Here is a 21,745-nt window from a genome sequence, read left to right as displayed (position 1 = left end):
TGGTGCTGGTGTGATTCACACAGTGGAATTTCACTTATGCAAGTGTTTAAGCACTTGGGAGAGGTTAGAATTAGCTATTTCTCTAGTTAGATTTAGCTTTCATTTTAATCTTATTATTTATTTGTACAGCTTTTTAAAATTTAAAATAAAAAAAATTAATTTTTCAGTGAAAAACTAAAGTGTAAACTCTTTCATCAAATAAATTGGATGGTTAGAGCTAATGGTAGAAGCTTCTCTCCTCAGACCTATGATCTCATTAGAGATAGTACATCTTAGGCACTTAACACAATGGTACTGATTATTTAGATTGTTTAGAATATTACACACACACAGACACATGCATGCGTGCATGTGTGCTCAGCCGCTTTAGTCATGTTGGATTTTTCTGAGGCTCTATGGACTGTAGCCTGTCAGGCTCCTCTGTCCATGGGAATCTTCAGGCAAGAATACTGGAGTGGGTTGCCATGCCCTCATATAATTTGTACCAATTAAAAATACATAATTTGTACCAATAAAATCTACACCAAGCTTGTTCTTTATCATTCATTCAAAATATGTTAAGCAGCTACTATGCAAAGTGCTGGGGCAACTGAATAGTCTAAGACAAAATATGATTTCAATCTTTGCAAAGCTCTTGATCTAGTGGGTAAGTAATATAAACCACTTCTGACATTAGACTGACCGGGTTCAAAGCAATGCCCCATCATTTTTTATTTTTATAGATAGGGGCAAGTTACATGGTATTTACTAAGTCTTAGTTTTCTTATCTGCAAGGGGGTTATAGTGATACCAACCTCATGAGCATAGCATAAGGATTAAAAGAAAAAATGTATTAATATATACAGTCCTTAGCCAATACTTACAAAGTGTGCAACTGTGCATTAGCTTATTTTTAAAATTGAATTGACTCATGATATTATATTAGTTTCAGATGTACAACATAGTGATTTGATATTTTTATACATTATGAAATGATCACAACAGAATGGCTAGTTATTAGGTTGGTGCAAATGTAATTGTGGTTTTGGTCTGTGAATTTTAAATCATTATAACTCAAACACATCTTTATTAATCAAAATAGGAAACCATTACAATCAATACATTTTTTGCCAATGAGAAATAAGTTTGTTTATTAATGTAGTATAAAAATCCATGCTTCCGGATTTGATGAACTCTTGGAAAGCATTTTCTGTCTCCTGTTGGTTGTGAAAACATTTTCCCTTCAAAGAATTGTTGAGATGCTTGAAGAAGTGGTAGTCAGTTGGTGAGAGGTCAGGTGAATATGGCAGATGAGGCAAAATTTCGGGGCTTAATTTTTGAAGCATTGGTGTGGGACACGCAGTCATGCATTGTTGTAGAGAAGAAGTGGGCCTTTTCTGTTGACCAGTGCCAGCTGCAGGTGCTGCAGTTTTTGGTGCATCTCTTTGACTTGCTGAGCTTGCTTCTCAGATGTAATGGTTTTACCAGGACTCAGAAAGCTGTAGTGGATCAGACTGGCAGCAGACCACCAAACAGTGACCATGACTTTTTTTTTTGGGTGCAACTTTGGCTTTGGGAAGTGCTTCGGAGCTTCTTCTAGGTCCAACCACTGAGCTGGTCATCTCCAGTTGTCCACTTTTCATTGCATATCACAATCCGATTGAGAGATGATTCGTTGTTGTGTAGAATAAGAGATGAGGACACTTCAAAACGACAATTTTTTTGATTTTCAGTCAGCTCATAAAGAATTCACTTATAGAACTTTTTTACCTTTCCAATTTGCTTCAAATGCTGAACGACCTTAGCGTGGTTGATGTTGAGTTCTTTGGCAACTTCTTGTGTAGTTGTAAGAGGATCGGCTTCGATGATCCTCTCAGCTGGTTGTTGTTAACTTCTGATGGCCCGCCAGTGCACTCCTCATCTGGTCTCAAGGCTCTCATCTCCATTGCAAAACTTCTTGAACCATCACTGCACTGTACATTTGTTAGCAATTCCAAATGCATTGTTGATGTTTCGAGTTGACTCTGCTACTTTATGACACATTTTGAACCTGAGTAAGAAAATTGCTCAGGGGACTTCCCTGGCAGTCTAGACTTTGCCTTCCAATGCAGGGGGTGCAGGTTTGATCCTGGTTGGAGAGCTAAGATCCCACATGCCTCATGGCCAAAAAGCCAAAAACATAAAACATAAATAATATTGTAAAAAAGTCAATAAAGACTTTAGAAAAAAAGAAAATTGCTCGAATTTGCTTTTTGTGTAACATCATTTCCCCAATCTAAAATAAATATAAATACACAGCAAGTAATAAGCAAACAAAATAAAGGGAGAAATGTGAATTAAAATGATGTATATCATAACCACATTTATTTAAGAATGTATTCCAATATCAAACAGCTAATGTCGACAACATAAAACCGCAATTATTTTTGCACCAACCTAATATACTCTGTCACCAAAGTTATCACAACATTATTGACTACATTCCCTATATTACACTGTACATTACATTCCCATGACTTATGTTATTACTGGACATTTGTACTTCTTAATTCCCATATCCTATTTCACTTAATTCCCCATTCGGTTTGTTCTCTGAGTGTTTCTATTTTGTTATGTTTGTTTTGTTTTTTAGAGTCCACCTATAAGTGAAAACATGATATTTGTTCTCTGCCTGACTTTTTTTTTTTAATATAGCATATTCCCTCTAGGTACATCTACGTTGTTGCAAATGGCAAGATTTCATTCTTTTTTATGACTAACATTTCATTGTGTATATATACGCTGCTGCTGCTAAGTCACTTCAGTCGTGTCCGACTCTGTGCGACCCCATAGACGGCAGCCCACCAGGCTCTCCTGTCCCTGGGATTCTCCAGGCAAGAACACTGGAGTGGGTTGCCTTTTCCTTCTCCAATGCATGAAAGTGAAAAGTGAAAGTGAAGTTGCTCAGTTGTGTCCGACTCTTAGTGACCCCATGGACTGCGGCCCACCAGGCTCCTCCATCCATATCTTTATTCATTCATCTATTGATGGACACTTAGGCTGCTTCCATATGTTGGCTGTTGTAAATAATCTGCAGTGAACTTTGGGTGCACATATCTTTTTTTTTTTTTTTTTTGCCACACTGAGAGGCTTGTGGGCTCTTAGTTCCCCAACCAGGGATCAAACTCGAGCCCCATGTAGGGGAAGCACTGAGCCCTAACCACTGGACCACCAGAGTATTCTCTGCACATATCTTTTTAAGTTAGTGTTTTCATTTTCTTCAGATAAATACCCAGAAGTGAAATTGCTGGATTGTATGGTAGTTTTATTTTCAATTTTTTTAGGAATTTCCATACCATTTTCCACAATGGTTGCACCAATAGTGTGTTACTGTTTTGAGTACTTGAACTCTCTAATCAGTAGAAATTGATAAGAGGCCAGATGAGAAATCCAGGCAAGTTATTGGATCTCATGCTGCAGCACAAGGGAAGGAAAATGAGTAACAGATGCCCTTACTGGCTCCAAGGGGTGGTGGGAGGCAAGAGGTTTCTTAAATGGGTTGAGAGGATGGGCAAGTTGGTGGGTTGGGCAGGAAACATAGCTTAGATGGTCCGTCCACCCAACTGGTGGTGCTGTGTGCAGGAGTCATACATAGTACCCTGATTTTGCTCCTGACACCTTGGAAATGGCAGTTGGTTTGTGGTCTTTTTGTATCTGCACATGTGTGCAAGTATTTTTAGTCCCTTATAGCTTCTTTGTATTCTGTTGCTTAAGGAAATATTTATGCAGGTGCAAGCACTCCGGTAAAGAGTCCCAGGTATCAGCCTAGCCCAAGCGGGACAATTTTATGACCCAGAAATTTCTCTCATGTACCTTCCCAATTTCCTGCCAGAGGCAATCTGTTATGATTTTTTCACCACAAACTAGTTTTGCCTTTTCTGGAATTTCAAATAAATAGAATCAGAGTATGCACTCTTTTGTGTCATTTATTTTCAAATAGGTAATATTAATATATTCACATGGCTTGAAATTAAGAAGGTACAAAAGGGCAGGCAGTCAAAAGTCTTCTTCCCAGCCTTGACTCCCAATCATTCAATCTTCCTCCCTTGAAGCAACCATTGTTATTAGGTTTATGTGGGAACATCCCATGGCAATCATTATTAATTCAGGGCTTTCTTTATACAGGTACTTTGAGAATTCAGTTTTAAAGGTTACCCAAAGGATCTTCAGACAACTCAGCTAAACAAAATAAAATCAATTTTAAAAATTACTGGAGTTCTTTTTAGACTCTGATTCCAAATATCAGATTGTGACATTTTACCTATCTATGACTTAGGTAACCTTCAAGCCATATCTAGTTCAAGTTCTAGTATTAGAATAATTAATTGTTAATTACTTCTCATTTATTGAATTAACAAAACATACATTGAACAAGTATAGAAATACAACCATGAACCAAAGAAAACCAAGCTTCTGGCCGGCGTCATTGGTGTAATTAGTTGAGTAGGGGAAACAAAAATTCACCAAAAAAAATCACATTATTACAGTTTCAGTGCCATGTGATATGAAAGGACCAAGGCAGGGGAGTCTGAAGGTACCTCTCAGAGGTAGAGACTAGAGGTGCAGTCAGAAGGATGAGTGCTGGAAGAGGTTTCCAGGCACAGAGCAAAGCATACACGAAAGGTCTGTGGAGGGAGAAAACTGAGGAATTGGAAGAGGTCAGTGTGGCTGGAACAGAGATAGGACAGAATGTGGTCTGAGCAGTGAGAAGAGCTGGAGAGGTGGAGAAGAGGCCGCCTGACCATGCAGATTAGTTAAGAGGTTTTGTCTAAGGAAGTGGGAAGCCATTGAAGTGGTAGTGCTGTGGTACACAGAGCCATTTGTGTGGAGACAGGATTAGAGAGAGGCTACAGGGCATATATTTAACTTATATGCAGAGTACATCATGAGAAACGCTGGGCTGGAAGAAGCACAAGCTGGAATCAAGATTGCCAGGAGAAATATCAATAACCTCAGATATGCAGATGACACCACCCTATGGCAGAAAGTGAAGAGGAACTAACAAGCCTCTTGATGAAAGTGAAAGAGAAGAGTGAAAAAGCTGGCTTAAAGCTCAACATTCAGAAAACTAAGATCATGGCATCCGGTCCCATTACTTCATGGCAAATAGACGGGGAAACAGTGGAAACAGTGTCAGACTTTATTTTTCTGGGCTCCAAAATCACTGCAGATGGTGATTGCAGCCATGAAATTAAAAGACGCTTACTCCTTGGAAGGAAAGTTATGACCAACCTAGACAGCAGATTCAAAAGCAGAGACATTACTTTGCCAACAAAGGTCCGTCTAGTCCAGGCTATGGTTTCTCCAGTGGTCATGTATGGATGTGAGAGTTGGACTGTGAAGAAAGCTGAGTGCCAAAGAATTGATGCTTTTGAACTGTGTTGTTGGAGAAGACTCTTGAGAGTCCCTTGGACTGCAAGGAGATCCAACCAGTCCATTCTAAAGGAGATCGGTCCTGGGTGTTCTTTGGAAGGAATGATGCTAAAGCTGAAACTCCAGTACTTTGGCCACCTCATGCAAAGAGTAGACTCATTGGAAAAGACTCTGATGCTGGGAGGGATTGGGGGCAGGAGGAGAAGGGGACGACAGAGGATGAGATGGCTGGATGGCATCACTGACTCGATGGACATGAGTTTGAGTGAACTCCCTGAGTTGGTGATGGACAGGGAGGCCTGGCGTGCTGTGATTCACCGGGTCGCAAAGAGTCGGACACAACTGAGCGACTGAACTGAACTGAGAGGGCGTAAAAGTAAACCAATCAGAGACTAAATTAGTAGCCCAGGGCCTCCCTGGTAGCTCAGTCTGCAAAGAATCCGCCTGCAGTTCAGGAGACCGGGTTCTATCCCCTGGAGCAGGAAATGGCAACCCACTGCAGTATTCTTGCCTGGAAAATCTTACGGACACAGGAGCCTGGCGGGGTACAGTCCATGGGGTCCCAAGAGTTGGACACCATTTAGCGACTAAACCACCACCACCCAGGCCCCTGGTCCTCCCAGGCAAAGGTAGTTTGGACTTAGGGTGGTGATGGAGGATATAGAAGAGGCCAGATTCAAGGAAAATTTGGTAGGTAAAAATCTACAGGATTTTCTGATAAATGGAATTTAGGAAGGAGAGGTAGATTAACATGGTGTCTCAGCTTTCTTATACAAGATGGATTCAGCTGTGATGAAACTTGGTTGAAATTACTTTAAATAACGGCATAATCTAAAGTTATGCAAAATTTTGCCTCAGATAAAATTTCAAGTTTTTATCTGCGTGGAAAGACATGGCTCTACTTCCTATTTTTTGAACTTCCTAATCTTTTTTTTTTTTTTTAATGCTTATTACAGTGGAACCCTTTCTGGAAATTATGGTTTTCAATTAGATAATAACCAGGGCTATCTAATTTCTAGGTTCTTTTTTGGGTGCTAATTACTATCATTTTGTCACTTCTAAATGTCTAATGAAAGTAATTTATATTGCCTTTGTTATTATTTTTTGCCTGTTTTTCTGGGATTTGACCGGGATTCGTAGCTTGTTTCTGTTCCTCAATAAGTACTTTCCTTCTAAGAATGTCTTCGTTGATATTGGATGACTGCCCGACTGGACATCACATATTTGTGCCCATGTTCTGCTTACTGCCGGACTCTGCATAAACCCAATGTGTCGAGACGACTGATGGTAGAGGGATTTGCAATCACAAGTGCCATTTACACGTTAATTGTTTTTTCAGAGTGATCTGGTTGCCTCTCGAGGAAGCTCCGGCGACCGCTGTAAGCTTGCGCGCCTGCATCGCGCGGCCCCAGCCTGGGACCCCTGCGCGTGGGCGGTGCGGCAATGCCAGGCCGGCAGCCTTAAGGCTGGGGTCGCTTCGGGCCGGGAGCGGGAACGTTTGGTGCAGCTCTTACAGGCAAGGGGCGGTTCTAGAGACTGGGGAAGTCAGCAGTTTGTGCGTCCGATGGCTGGAGCTTTGAAAGAGAGGCGGAGGAACAAGCGAGAGCTCCCCGCCCCCCTTCCCCACTGTCCAATCCCTTCGGCTTCTCCTATCCTCGGCTGGCCGGCCCGACCCCTAACCTGCTCGAACCCATTATGCGGTAGAGACGGCCGGGGCTCTTTAAGGCCCTTGCCGCGCCTGCGCCTTGAGCCTTCCTGACGCGGCCGGGCCGGACCCGGGAGGAGCCGGCGGCGGGCACGCTAGGGGTCGGGTGGTAATTGAAACCGCGGCGGCTCGGCAAGAGTGAGGTCAGGGTCGGAGGCGGCCCTGAGCTCCTGAGTGAGCGCGGCGCTCGAGAGGAGGCGCAGAGGGCGGCCCGCGAAGCCGGGAGCGAGGCCGAGGAGCTGAGACGCGGCGGCTCGGCTGCCGGCTGGATGGGAAGTTAATGTTTACGACGGAGTCCACCCAACGTTTCCAAGGTGAGGGGCGCCGCGCCAGGCCGGGCGGGCCGGGAGGCCGGGCGGGCCGCGAGCCCGAGTTCCGCGGGACGCACAGCCGGGCCGAGGCGCGGCGAGTCGGGGCCGCCACTAAACTTGCGGCGCGAGCGGGGCGGGCGCCTCCGGCCCTACTGGGGCCTAAGTTCCCTGTGGCCATCGGGACCCTCCCCACCGCGGTTGCTGCGGAAGAAACTCGCCAGCGGAACTCCCAGTAGATTCCCAGGGAGGTGAAGGGACGAGGCTGCTTCGGGGGCGCTTCCTCGATATCCTGTGGGGGCATACTGACTCTTCACCCCCGCCCTCGAGGCCAGGAGTCTGTTCCCTCTGGGTGACCAGATGGGGCGAGACTGTCCGCGCCTCTTGCGAAGTTGGCGTCTTTACTTGGCCTCGGGGATTCTGCGTAAGGCCATGTCTCCAGGCAGGTGATGGGAGAGCCAGGTGTGGTAAATGACGCCCAAGGATCCAGTTCGGAGCGTTTGTAGCCATCACTATAATCACCTTATGACTAGAGGGGCAAGCCTCAAATTAACCACAGAATTTCCGGTAGGTTGGATTGTGGTGGTAGTGTCTGATTTAGAGTTGCTGTGATTTCTTTGTGTCTTTCTTTCTGTCTTGGGCATCATAGATCAACTCGGTTGGCATCCTTTCACTGAAGAGTTATCCAAAACTTTTGGAATGGTTCCTTCACTTTACTCCTATCTGTTGATGTTAGAAGTGGTTTCAAAAAGCAGCAGTTTCTTGCAGAGATATCTCAGCTGTGGGTTTCAGTGTAGAATAACAGAATTCTTCCATTGGTGAAAGCAATCTGGTGCTTCATGAAAATCAAGAAGTTATCTGTTTGTAGTTTTTACCTTTGTTCTGGACTGAAATGTATTAGTAGCTTTTTTGTTTTGTTTTCCAAAAATGTTATTAATAAAGTTTCTGCAGTTTACCAGAAGCTCCTATTCTAAAATGCTAGCCTTAAGGTCTCTGAGAAATTTGTGTCAAAGAAATCTTAGAAAACTTATTGTAGTATAACGTATTTTTAAAAAGTGCCAATCTTGAGTATGCAGGTAAAGACTTTTTACTAAGTGTATTATTACAGATCAAGAAACGCAACATTGCAGGATTGGGTTATATATCCAGGAGTGGAACTGTTGATTACTGAGGTATGTGAATAATAAAATGTTAGCATTAGATCCAGTTGAACATTTTCCCAAAGTAGTTTTACTTTGGGAATTAGCAGGGAATGGTATTCCATTTACCTCATATCCTTGCTAACGCTTCTCAGTTTAAAAAATTTTTGCTATTTTGATGGAAGTGCAGTAATATTTATGTAGCTTTATTTTACATTTTTCTGATGGTTGTGGTGAGTACCTTTTGTTGGCCATTTATATGTTGTCTTTTGTGAAGTGCCTGTTCAGTCTTATTATTTTTTAAATTGGTTTGTAATTCTTTATTCAGAATATGAGTTCTGTTTGTGTGTGTGTGTGTGTGTATGTATATACACATCTATTTCCCATGAGTCCTTTCTGGACTTAATCATTTTCCACTTTGTATCTTGTCTTTTCAATCTTGATGGCCTTTTTTTTTTTGATGAATGGAAATTGCTAATTTTAATGAAATAAACTTATTCCTGATTACTCTTTTTTGTGAACTATTAAAGAAATCTTTGCTTCGCCTAAGAATATGGAGATGATTTCTCATGTTACCAAGTATGTGTGCTCAGTTGCTTCAGTTGTGTGCGACTCTTTGCTACACTGTGGACCTTAGCCGATCTGGCTCCTCGTCCATGGGATTTTTCCAGGCAAGAATACTGGAGTGGGTTGCCTTTGCCTGCTCCACCCATGTGATCATACAGAAGTTTTATTTTTACTTTTTACATTTAAGTTGTACAACTTACAGTAAGTTGTAGGTGGATTGTAGGGGTCAAGATTCACTTTTTACCGTATGGGTATATATTTGACCCAGCACTCTTCACTGATATATATCATCCCTGCCCCTCTGCACTGTGTGACACTTTTGTAAGTCAGGTGAACGTAGAGTGTGGATCTGTTTCTGAACACTGTTCTGTTTCATTGGTCTATTTGTTACCCTTGCACCAATATCACTGTATTAATTGGTGTAACTTTATAATAAGCCTTGATATGGGTCTTTCCTATTTTGTTCTTTAAGATGGTCTGGACAGTTCTTGGCTCTTAATGTTTCCATATAAATTTCAGAATCTTGTCCATTCATACAGATTTTGGAGATTGGAATTGAATCTGTTTATCAATTTGGAGAGAATTCAGTTCTTAACAAAACTGAGTTTTCCAGTTTATGAACGTGATATGTTCTTCCACTTCTTTATGTCTTTTAAAATTTCTCTAATGTTTTGTAGTTTTCTGTATTAAAGTCTTGCATACCATTTGTTATTTATTTGTAGGTATTTGATATTTTTAATGTAATTGTAAATGATATTTTAAAGCATTTGTGGCCAGTATACAGAAATACAACTGATTTTGGGAGTGAGGGGAGTGGCTCGGAAATTATTTTAAAACAAATCCCAGACATCATTTCATTAATAAATCCTAAATTTTTAATCTCCCTTCAAGACCTAGTCCAGATTACACCTTGTATGTTCTAATTTTCCAAGGTTTTCTCATCTTTTTCTATTTGCATGTTTTCTCCAGGGTCTGAGACAAATTAAAGATTTGTAGAGTGTTTAATATAAAGTGTGAATGTGTTAGGCTCTGGGGATACAAAGCTAATTAAGATGCTGCCCCTGCTTTTAAGGAGTTTAGAGTCTAGGAGGAGTTGTAGAAATTCAAGAAAAGGCCTTTATCTTGCTATGATGAAAATTGGTTTGGCTGCATGCAAAAGGGACATTTAAATCAAACTGTGGGGGAGGTAATATGCCTGGCTCCCAGTGTTCTGAGAGCTGGGCAAAGGAAGTGGGCTGTGGGTGGGGGCTGCTATTCACTATACATACTTCTGCTTTATCCCTTGGCTTTCAGCCTTGAGCCTCTCTCCACTCTTCTTGAGTCTGGAGTCTCTCCAAGTCTGTGTTTCCAGAGAATATATTTATGAGAGGACGTGAATGGGGGAGAAGGGAAACTGCAGGTCCATATACAGACTTTGTGTGTGTGCTCAGTCGTGCCCAACTCTCTGAGACCCCATAGACTGTAACCTGCCAGGCTTCTCTGTCCATGGGGTTCTCCAGACAAGAATACTGGAGTGGGTAGCCATTCCCTTCTCCAGGGAATCTTCCTGACTCAGGGATGGAGCCTGGGTCTACTGCATTGCAGGCAAGTGTCTGAGCCACCAGGAAAGCCTTTAGCTGACTTTAAACCACTAACCTGATTTTTAGCCCTTTACTTCTTCCCCACTGACTGTGTACTTGGAGACTCTCAAGGGCTGAGCCTTTCTGGGGCTCTGAATGAGGCCTATCAGTGTGTTGACCTCCAACTTACTTTTGCAGGCCTGGAGGTTTGACTTCTTGTCCTCTACTTCCTGTCTTCTACCTGTTACTTGTTTTTTCATCTCTTTTCTTGTTTCATAGATGCCATATCTCTTTATCTGTCTCAGAACATTAAAGATAGTTTCTTTAAGCTGTTTTTTTCCTTACATAGCTTATTTCCTCCAAGTTACTTTTTTTCCTGTTTGGTATAATCTCAGCAGTAGAGACCCTCCTCAGAGGTCTGGTAATCCTTGGTTGTTTGCTTGTGATTGAGAGACCAAATACATTATGTAGCAGTACTTTTAAAAATTTAGATGTGATTGCCCACAGTAAAATATATAGAGTAAGTGTATAGTTTGATAGTTTTCCTATGTATGAAAGTGAAAGTGAAGTTGCTCAATTGTGTCCAACTCTTTGCGACCCTATGGACTGTAGCCTACCAGGCTCCTCCGTCCATGGGATTCTCCAGGCAAGAGTACTGGAGTGGGTTGCCATTTCCTTCTCCTGTGTAATTAACACACAGTACAGAGCATAGTGAAAAACCCAGACAATTCCTTCATATTCCTTTCTTCTATCTACCCCACTCCCTGCCCAGAGGCAACCCCTATTCTGATTTCTCTCTGCATAGATTAGCACCAGTATTTTCTAAAGTTGCCCAGGTGATTCAAAGGTATGGTCAGGGTTGAAGCCATTGGTTTGAGTGGGCTGTTTGAGCCTCTTTCCAGTGTCTGTCTTTCCTTTTGGCCTGATTCTATTTCCCAGAGAGTATGGAAGTTTTCTGCTTGGAGGCCAGAGGTCTAGTTGCCAGTGGTCTGGGAACTCAGGAAAGGAGAGTTGGGTAATGAGCCATTAATGAGCTTATAATGTGAAGGGACACATAATTGGCTTCATCTTTCATGATGTATGGTTTTACCCTTTTTAGAGACTGAATCTCTAATCTGCTGCCTTATTGAGATTAGATCATTCAGTGACTTGAAAGAGGAATGCAGGTCTAGATTTCTAACTGTTCAGTTTTCACCCCATCTTTCCTTCTTCAGTCTCCCCCTTCTTTGCTCTGGCAGTTCTGGATCCCTTTGAGGATTCTGTACTGTAAACTGGGTTTGTTCTTGGTGGTCAGTGCACTGCTGTCTTTGCAAACACTACTTGTCTTTGACCCAATCAGTTACCACTCATCCATCTCTCCACTTTTCAAGGTTGTGTTGCTGTTCTTTGTTCCATTCTCTTGATCCTTATGGTAAGTGTCCTAAAAACAACAGCAAAGTTTTCTTTATTCTTGTTTTATTAGAGTTTTGTTGTTGTTTAGTCACAGTACTGTCTAACTCTTCTGCAATCCCATGAGCTGTAGCCACCAGGCTCCTCTGTTCATAGGATTTCCCAAATAAGAGTACTGGAGTGGGTTGCCATTTCCTCCTCCGAGGGATCTTCCCAACCCAGGGGTCGAACCCGTGTCTTCTGCATTGGCAGACACATTCTTTACCACCGAGCCACCAAGGCAGCCCTATTAGGATTCTGGGAGAGAGAAGAATTAGATGTGTGTGATCAATCTGCCATCTTAACCTGGAAGTCCCTCATCTTTCATCATACAAAAATGTGTTGCCATCTGTCAATCACTGTTGTCTCCTACCTGTGGGGTTATAGCTTTTAAAGTTTCTTTACTGTTATCTACATAGAATGGTAGGAGGGAGAGCATCTGAATACTGGATCAAACTGTCATTTCTCTAGAAATCCCTAAATTCTTTTGAGAAGTATCCTTTGTCCCAGAGTCTTATAATCTCAGGATTGGAAGTGATTTTAAAGATAAGACAGCTTAGTGAGCTATTTGATACTTTCTGTAGTGGGGAACTCACTTCAGTTCAGTTCAGTCACTCAGTCGTGTCCGACTCTGTGACCCCATGAATCACAGCACGCCAGGCCTCCCTGTCCATCACCATCTCCTGGAGTTCACTCAGACTCACGTCCATCGAGTCAGTGATGCCATCCAGCCATCTCATCCTCTGTCGTCCCCTTTTCCTCCTGCCCCCAATCCCTCCCAGCATCAGAGTCTTTTCCAATGAGTCTACTCTTTGCATGAGGTGGCCAAAGTACTGGAGTTTCAGCTTTAGCATCATTCCTTCCAAAGAACACCCAGAGCTGATCTCCTTTAGAATGGACTGGTTGGATCTCCTTGCAGTCCAAGGGACTCTCAGGAGTCTTCTCCAACCCCACAGTTCAAAAGCATCAATTCTTCGGCGCTCAACTTTCTTCACAGTCCAGCTCTCACATCCATACATGACCACAGGAAAAACCATAGCCTTGACTAGATGGACCTTTGTTGGCAAAGTAATGTCTCTGCTTTTCAATATGCTATCTAGATTGGTCATTACTTTCCTTCCAAGGAGTAAGCGTCTTTTAATTTCATGGCTGCAATCACCATCTGCAGTGATTTTGGAGCCCCCCAAAATAAAATCTGACACTGTTTCCACTGTTTCCCTATTTCCCATGAAGTGATGGGACCAGATGCCATCATCTTTGTTTTCTGAATGTTGAGCTTTAAGCCAGCTTTTTCACTCTCATCTTTCACTTTTATCAAGAGGCTTTTTAGTTCCTCTTCACTTTCTGCCATAAGGGTGGTGTCATCTGCATATCTGAGGTTATTGATATTTCTCCCGGCAATCTTGATTCCAGCTTGTGCTTCTTCCAGCCCAGTGTTTCTCATTATGCACTCTGCATAGAAGTTAAATAAGCAGGGTGACAGTATACAGCCTTGATGTACTCCTTTTCCTATTTGGAAACAATCTGTTGTTCCATGTCCAGTTCTAACTGTTGCTTCCTGACCTGCATATACGTTTCTCAAGAGGCAGGTCAGATGGTCTGGTATTCCCATCTCTTTCAGAATTTTCCACAGTTTATTGTGATCCACACAGTCAAAGGCTTTGGCATAGTCAATAAAGCAGAAATAGATGTTTTTCTGGAACTCTTGCTTTTTCCATGATCCAGCGGATGTTGGCAATTTGATCTCTGGTTCCTCTGCCTTTTCTAAAACCAGCTTGAACATCAGGAAGTTCACGGTTCACGTATTGCTGAAGCCTGGCTTGGAGAATTTTGAACATTAGTTTACTAGTGTGTGAGGTGAGTGCAATTATGGGGTAGTTTGAGCATTCTTTGGCATTGCCTTTCTTTGGGATTGGAATGAAAACTGACCTTTTCCAGTCCTATGGCCACTGCTGAGTTTTCCAAATGTGCTGGCATATTGAGTGCAGCACTTTCACAGCATCATCTTTCAGGATTTGAAATAGCTCAACTGGAATTCCATCACCTCCACTAGCTTTGTTCATAGTGATGCTTTCTAAGGCCCACTTGACTTCATATTCCAGGATGTCTGGCTGTAGGTGAGTGATCATACCATCATGATTATCTTAGTCATGAAGATCTTTTTTGTACAGTTCTTCTGTGTATTCTTGCCAGGAACTCACTTAGAAGAGATGAATGACTGGAGAAATGGAGTTGGCTGTGGATCTCTGCACTGGGTCTGGAAATCCATATGTGCAGTAAACATCAGATAGTGAATCAACAAATAATCTTGCATATTTGTAACATATAAAAATTATTAAAAAGTCATGGTGGTTTTGTTATTTTAATCAATAATTCTTAAATCTAGTTATGGCCATGGGGGGTAATACTTAAAATTTTTTGTTTTTTGCTTTTGACTGAGTTCTCTGAATATTTATCACACAGGTCACAGCAGTAGCAGGTATGAGGGAGAGATGGGCGACTCCTTTACCCTTTAGGTAGGTCTTGGAGGTCTGCCTGCCTACGGGGGGTTTCCTTCAGGCCTGCCTTCTGCCAGATGTGCCTCAGGTCTCTCTTGAACTTGATCTGCTTCGCTTCCAGGCTGACTTTCCACTGCAGGAATCAGGTCCTCCTGACCGACTGGCAGTGCTTGAGATGATGCTGGCAGATCTTGAGCACATCTTTGCAGTGCATCTCAGACCTCCTTACCCCCTCCTGCCTAACCCCTTCCCCAACCTGGCTGGGCAGACCCTCAGAGTTGGTGAGACACAGTCCCTGAGGCCCCAGCATCCAGTCTGGGCAGGAGGTAGCAAATGGTTAGCCAGTTCTCCAGGGGCTGATGGAAACCTTCCTGGGGACCAGCATCTCCTCAAACTCCGGGTGGACCTGCCGGCCAGGAAGGGAGGCAACCCCATGTGGGCCTGTTGGTGGCGTGCTGTAGTGAGACTGGCAGTCTTGCCTGCCCAGCACCTCTGAGACAGGCCAGGGCCCACTGCAGCCTGCCCCGGGGTACATCCCCAAGCAGCTGGGAGTCAGGTGTGCCAGAACATGGTCTGTGTGTGGCAGCAGCCTCAGGTGCTCAGCAGGGCCTTCCTGAGCCTCAGCTTCACCCTGAGGCACCCACAGTGCATTGCAGGTGGTGTGGGTGCCTCGGCTGTTCCTGGAACCCACAGGCTGTGGCCTCACGCTGACCCTCCCCAGATGTGGCCAGGAGACTGACCATTCCACCATCCAGAATTTTTTGTTTTGAAACACAAGGTTTTGTACCAGAAAAAATTGATAAATTGCTAAAGTTGTTGAAATCTTGATAGTTAACTTAAACTGGTAAATTAATTAGAACTACCCATTAAAACCTCTCTGTTACTCCTTTAACAACTTTGTTATGCTTTGCACTCTTTTTTTTCTTTAAAACACTAAGTAGGTTTCCAAAAGCTTTTTGAAATAGAGTTCATGATATGAAAATATTCTCAATGTAACTTGCTTTCTGTTAGGCTAAATTTATAAAATTTTATTTGTTTACCCTTCAGTTGTACCCATGTTTCTGGGTTTCAGTGTCTTTTTTTGCTGTTGTTGCTCTTGTTCAGTCACTCAGTTGTATCCGACTCTTTGCAACCCCAGCACACCAGGACTGCAGCACACCAGGCTTCCCTGTCCTTCACCATCTCCTGGAGTTTGCTCAGACTCATATCCATTGAGTCCATGATGACATCCAACCAGTCTCATCCTCTGTCGCCCCCTTCTCCTCCTGCCCTCAATCTTTCTCAGCATCAAGGTCTTTTCCAATGAATCAGCTGTTCTCGTCAGGTGGCCAGAGTATTGGACCTTCAGCATCAATCCTTCCAGTGAATTTTCAGGGTTAATTTCCTTTAGGATTGACTGGTTTGAGCTCTTTGCTGTCCAAGGGACTCTGAAGAGTCTGTCTCAAGAGTACTGTCTCTGTGCTTCATGAGAGGGTTCCCTGCCTGTGCTGTTTGTAGTTTATTAAGTAGCCAAAGACAATGTGGCTTTAGTGCTTGTTTATTGTACTTTGTACTAATCCAACCCTCACAGTTGTACTTTGAAAAATGTTCCCTAAAGCTGGTTAAACTGGCTATTAATCTGGGTCTTCATTGTAGGTTTTGGTAATCAGTGTCTTATGAATTTATGATTAGGGCTCTATCTTTAAAGCACTGCTGGCTCCTGTGTTCTTGAAAGGAACCTTGATAGAGATAGGAACAGAATGGTTTTTTTATGGATCATTGCCCTTTTTGTTTTTCACAAGAAAGTGTAAGCACTGATGGGGAAATGACCATGGGCATTTTGTCCATGGTCATTATTTGAGCAGTGATGCTCAAATGATTAGTTGCTGTATTTGGCTTGGTACAGTTCTTTTGCCATGTTAAAAATGAATCCAGGGACTTCCCTGGTGGTCTAGTGGTTGAGAATCCATCTTCCAGTGCAGGAGGCATGGATTTTATGCCTGGTCAGGGAACTAAGATCCCACAGGCCATGGGGCAACTAAGCCCATGCACCGCTTCTACTGACCCCGAGTATCACAACTAGAGAGGCTTTGTGCTGCAACGAAAGGCCCGATGCAGCCAAAAATAAATAAATATTTTAGAAAATGAATGGAGCTTTCTCGTACATTATGCTAGTAAGTTTGTTAGAACAATGTTAACAGATATTGGATAAAAGTTTCACTTTAATGAACAATTGTGTAATATCATATTTGAATGAGATACATGACAGAAAGAAAAATTTAATATATTCGGGTATACTAGAAATCATGATAGTTTAGAAGACTGAGCCAGAATTTGATGGTGAGAAGATATAAGTAATTTGAGAATGAATCCTAGCTCATGAAAAGTGTAGTGGCTTTAAATATTTAATTGAAATGCATGTAAGAGAGGAGCACAATGTTAAAGACTCAACTTGGCTGCCTTTTTGAAAATGTGGAGAAGCTTCTTTGCCACTGCTGGATGAACAAGGTTTTAAATGTTGTCAAGCATGGTATGTTTACATTTAACACACATCAGAAAAATGAGTCAGTAGATGATCTAAAAATTTAATGGAGTTATAAACATTGTCAGTAAGTCATTAAGAATCAGCAAAGATAACATATATATAGCATCCCGAATGTGTCAAGTATAAAGATGGGTGCTGGGGTAATTGTAATCAATTCTACATAGACGGAATCTTTGCTTTCACGGAATTTATAAACCAGAGGAACACACAGGGGCTACAGTCTTGTTTCTTTACTTTTTTTGCGTTTGGTCACGCTGCTCAGCTTGTGGGATCTTAGTTTCCTAACCAGTGATCGAACCTGGGCATGTGGCACTGAGAATGCCAAGTCCTAACTACTGGACCGCCGGGTAATTTCTGGTGTAGTCTTGTTTCTGAGTGAGACGATAAAGAAAGAAGGGGGGTGATTTAGTGATTGGTTTGTTTTAAATCTTGAGGCTTTTTAAAAAATGAAGTATAATTGATTTTCAATGATGTGTTTCAGGTGTACAGCAAAGTGATTCAGTTATACATATATCCTTTTTCAGATTCTTTTTCTTTATAGGTTATTATAAGATATTAAATATAGGCCCCTATGCTATACAGTAGGTCTTCATTGTATGTATAGTAGTATGTATCTGTTAATCCCAGTCTCCTATTTATCCCTCCTTTCCCCCACCTTTTTGCTTTGGTAACCATAAATTTATTTTCTATGTCTGTGAGTCTATTTCTGTTTTGTAAATAAGATCATTTGTATCTTTTCTTTTTTTTTTTTGATTCCACATTTAAGTGATATCATATGATATTTGTTTTTTTCTGTCTGATTTACTTCACTTGGTATCATAATCTCCATAGGTCTGTCTGTGTTGCTGCAAATGGCATTATTTTATTCTTTTTTTATGTGACTAAATAATATTCCAGTGTGCATGTATATATACCACATCTTTATCCATTCATTTTTTGATGGACATTTAGGTTGTTTCCATGTCTTGGTTATTTTCAGTAGCGCTGCTCTAAATATTGGAGTGCATGTATCTTTTTAAATTAGAATTTTTGTCTTGTTTGAATATATGCTCAGGAGTGGGATTGCTGGATCACATGGTAACTCTACTTTAGTTTTTTTAAGGAACATCCATACTGTTTCCATAGTGGCTGCACCAATTTACATTTCCACCTACAGTACAGGAGGGTTCTCTTTTTTCCACACCCTCTCCAGTATTTGTTATTTGTAGACTTTGGTGATGGCCATTCTTCCAGATGTGGTGGGCTATTCTGACAGCTATGAGGCTTTTGTATGGAAAAATGCTGATTTAAAAGTTTTAAATCTTAATGTTTGCTTTAGAAATTTTTGAGGTGAAATTTATGTGTAGCAAAATGCTCAGAACTTAACTATAAAGCTGAATGAGTTTTAAAAAAATTGATGTGTAATGGTTTTACAGTGTTGTGTTTCTGTTGTACAGCAGTGTGAATCAGCTATAAGTATACATATATCCCCTCTCTTGAGCCTCCCTCCCATCTCTACCTCCTAGGCCATCACAAGTGCGGAGCGGAGCTCCCTGTGTCTGTAGAGCAGCTTCACACTGGTTGTCTGTTTTATGCGTGGTAGTGTATAGATGTCAGTGTCCCTCTCTGTTTGTCTTACTCTCTCCTTCCCCTACTGTGTCCACAAGTCCATTCTCTGCATCTGCGTCTCCTTGCTTTGCAGATAGGTTTATCAGTATCATTTTTTCTAGTGAATGAGTTTCAGTAAATATGTACTCTTGTGTGACTCTCTGCCTTCCCAATAATCCTGCATAGTTCCTTTAATCAATTCCTGTTCTGATAGCTTTTACTACCAGTTTAGTTTTTCTAGGTCTTGAACTTCACCTAATAGAAAAGTAGAATAAGTGTGTATTCTTTTCAGGCTGGCTTCTTTAGTTCAATGTAATGTCTTTGAAATTCATCCACTGTTGCTCTTATCAGTAGTTCTTTTATTTTCCTGTTGCTCGTTGGGGTATATCTGCCATCTTCCTTTTTTTAAAAAAAATTAATTTATTTTTTTTTATTGAAGGATAGTTGCTTCAATAGTTCTTTATAGTGATGTGTAGTAAAACATTATACGGGCTTCCCTGGTATCTCTGCTGGTAAAGAATCCGCCTGAAATGCAGGAGACCCCAGTTCAATTTCTGGGTCAGGAAGATCCCCTGGAGGAGGGCATGGCATCCCACTCCAATATTCTTGCTAGGAGAATCCCAGTGGACAGAAAAACTTGGTGGGCTACAGTCAGTGGGGTCGCAAAGAGTCAGATATACTGGGCAACTAAGGACAGCTCAGCACGATACATTATATAATTATAACACAGTTTGTTCATTCATTCTCCCTTTAGGCTATTATGAATATAACTGTTATGAACACATAACTGCTAGTCTTCTTATAGACATACATTTTCATTTCTCTTGTATAAACAACTAATGGTGGACTTACTGGCTCATGGGGCAGCTGTATGTTTAACTTTAGAAGACACTGCCAAACAGTTTTCCCAAGGGAGTATATCATTTTACATTGCAACCAGCATGACACATCAGAACTGAGTTTCAGAAAGCCTTTTCTGGCACAGTGGGGTATGAGACTTGAGATAGAGGAGCACGCACAGTGAAGCAACACAGCTGGAAATTGGTGTATTCCTGTTCTAAGGAATTGATAGGACGGGACAGAATCCTATGGACTCTAGAGCCTATGGTGTATGGGGTGAACATAAAGCAGGGGTCAGGTGATCCCCACATATCTGCCAACATGTTAGTCGTTCAGCAGTGTCTGACCCTTTGGGACCCCATGGACTGTAGCCCGCCAGGCTCCTCTGTCCACGAGATTCTCCAGACAAGAATACTGGAGTGGGTAGCCATTCTCTTCTCTAGGGCATCTTCCCAACCCAGGTCTCCTGCATTGCAGGCAGATTCTTTACCATTTAAGCCACCAGGGAAGTGCATATCTGCCATAGGCTGTTGGATATTGGTGCACCAGTCATTAATAAAATGGAGGAGTACATTTTAGAGGGAAGAGGGAGAAATTTGTTTGTAAGTAGTAATTGGGGTAAAAGGAAGTAGATGAGACAACTGTGTATAGAAAGGAGAAAACCCAGGATGGAATTGGAATTTTGGGGACCACTGACATATAAGAAATAAGCTGATGAAGAGAAGTCTGGAAAGGAGCAGGAGGAATTCAGTAACCACTACAGAAGGGACACCGGAAGCGATTTTAACAAACTGAAAGAGTTCAACTTTGAAGAAGGAGGGAGAGGCTTGAATGTTGTTAGTGTGAGTAAAAAATAATAATAGCCTTTTTGGAGATTAACTTAAAAATCCATTAAAACTTAAAATATAATGTTATTTGACCATATAGTTGCACTTTATGGAATAACTGCTAGAGAAACAGACAAATATGTAAAGATGTGTTTCAGTTCAGTTCAGTCGCTCAGTCGTGTCCGACTCTTTGCGACCCCATGAATCGCAGCACGCCAGGCCTCCCCGTCCATCATCAAATTCCGGAGTTCACCCAAACTCATGTCCATCGAGTCGGTGATGCCATCCAGCCATCTCATCCTCTGTCGTCCCCTTCTCCTCCTGCCCCTAATCCCTCCCAGCATCAGAGTCTTTTCCAATGAGTCAACTCTTCGCATGAGGTGGCCAAAGTATTGGAGTTTCAGCTTTAGCATCATTCCTTCCAAAGAACACCCAGGACTGATCTCCTTTAGGATGGACTGGTTGGATCTCCTTGCAGTCCAAGGGACTCTCAAGAGTCTTCTCCAACACTACAGTTCAAAAGCATCAATTCTTCAGCGCTCAGCTTTCTTCACAGTCCAACTTTCACATCCATATATGACCACTGGAAAAACCATAGCCTTGACTAGACGAACCTTTGTTGGCAAAGTAATGTCTCTGCTTTTGAATCTGCTATCTAGGTTGGTCATAACTTTTCTTCCAAGGAGTAAGCGTCTTTTAATGTCATGGCTGCAGTCACCATCTGCAGTGATTTTGGAGCCCAAAAAAATAAAGTTGACACTGTTTCCACTGTTTCCCCATCTACTTGCCATGAAGTGATGGGACCAGATGCCATGATCTTCGTTTTCTGAATGTTGAGCTTTAAGCCAACCTTTTCACTCTCCTCTTTCACTTTCATCAAGAGGCTTTTTAGTTCCTCTTCACTTTCTGCCATAAGGGTGGTGTCATCTGCATATCTGAGGTTATTGATATTTCTCCTTGCAATCTTGATTCCAGCTTGTGCTTCTTCCAGCCCAGCGTTTCTCATGATGTACTCTGCATAAAAGTTAAATAAGCAGGGTGACGATATACAGTTTAGAGGTATTCTAAACCTCTAGGCACCTAGTAAAGTATGTAGTAATGAAAAACTGAAGACAACTCAAGAATCCATTAATAAAGGATTGGCTAAATAAAATATGATACATTCATATGATAAAATGCTATGCAGCTGATGGAATACGTTATACACACATACCATATTCCATCAGCTATATAGCATTTTATAGTATGTGCACCATACACACACAGGGTATTAGTTTTCTATCGCTGCTGAAACAAATTAGTACAAACTTAGTGGCTTAAAACAGAAATGTAGTCTCTTACAGTTACGGAGGCCAGAAGTTTCAAGTGTTTT

The 21,745-nt window shown here is 41.9% G+C and overlaps 1 protein-coding gene and 1 pseudogene across 30 annotated transcripts in view; one reads left to right on the top strand and one right to left on the bottom strand.

Annotated features, from left to right (window-relative positions):
* Positions 1–21,745, top strand: part of EVI5 (ecotropic viral integration site 5) — a 250,020-nt gene that overhangs the window by 2,873 nt on the left and 225,402 nt on the right. For 12 of the 30 annotated variants that reach the window (XM_086391210.1, XM_086391208.1, XM_086391206.1 and 9 more), the window contains exon 1: positions 7,139–7,410. The exons of 1 other annotated variant lie outside the window; for it this stretch is intronic. Coding sequence is in view for 14 of the 29 variants with exons in the window: in XM_086391192.1 (XP_086247318.1) it covers positions 7,876–7,971 (96 nt within the window). In the remaining 15 variants the exon portion in view is untranslated. 17 more of the 30 variants (XM_086391191.1, XM_086391185.1, XM_086391187.1 and 14 more) reach the window with 7 other exon arrangements.
* LOC147375811 (small ribosomal subunit protein bS22, mitochondrial pseudogene) lies at positions 14,506–15,346 on the bottom strand (annotated as a pseudogene).

The sequence above is a fragment of the Bos grunniens genome, chromosome 3 (assembly GCF_055505025.1).
Source record: "Bos grunniens cultivar Pamir isolate PY7600 chromosome 3, Bosgru_T2T1.0, whole genome shotgun sequence".
In the NCBI taxonomy this organism is placed as follows: Eukaryota; Metazoa; Chordata; class Mammalia; order Artiodactyla; family Bovidae; genus Bos; species Bos grunniens.
This window is presented reverse-complemented; position numbering and strand designations above follow the sequence as displayed.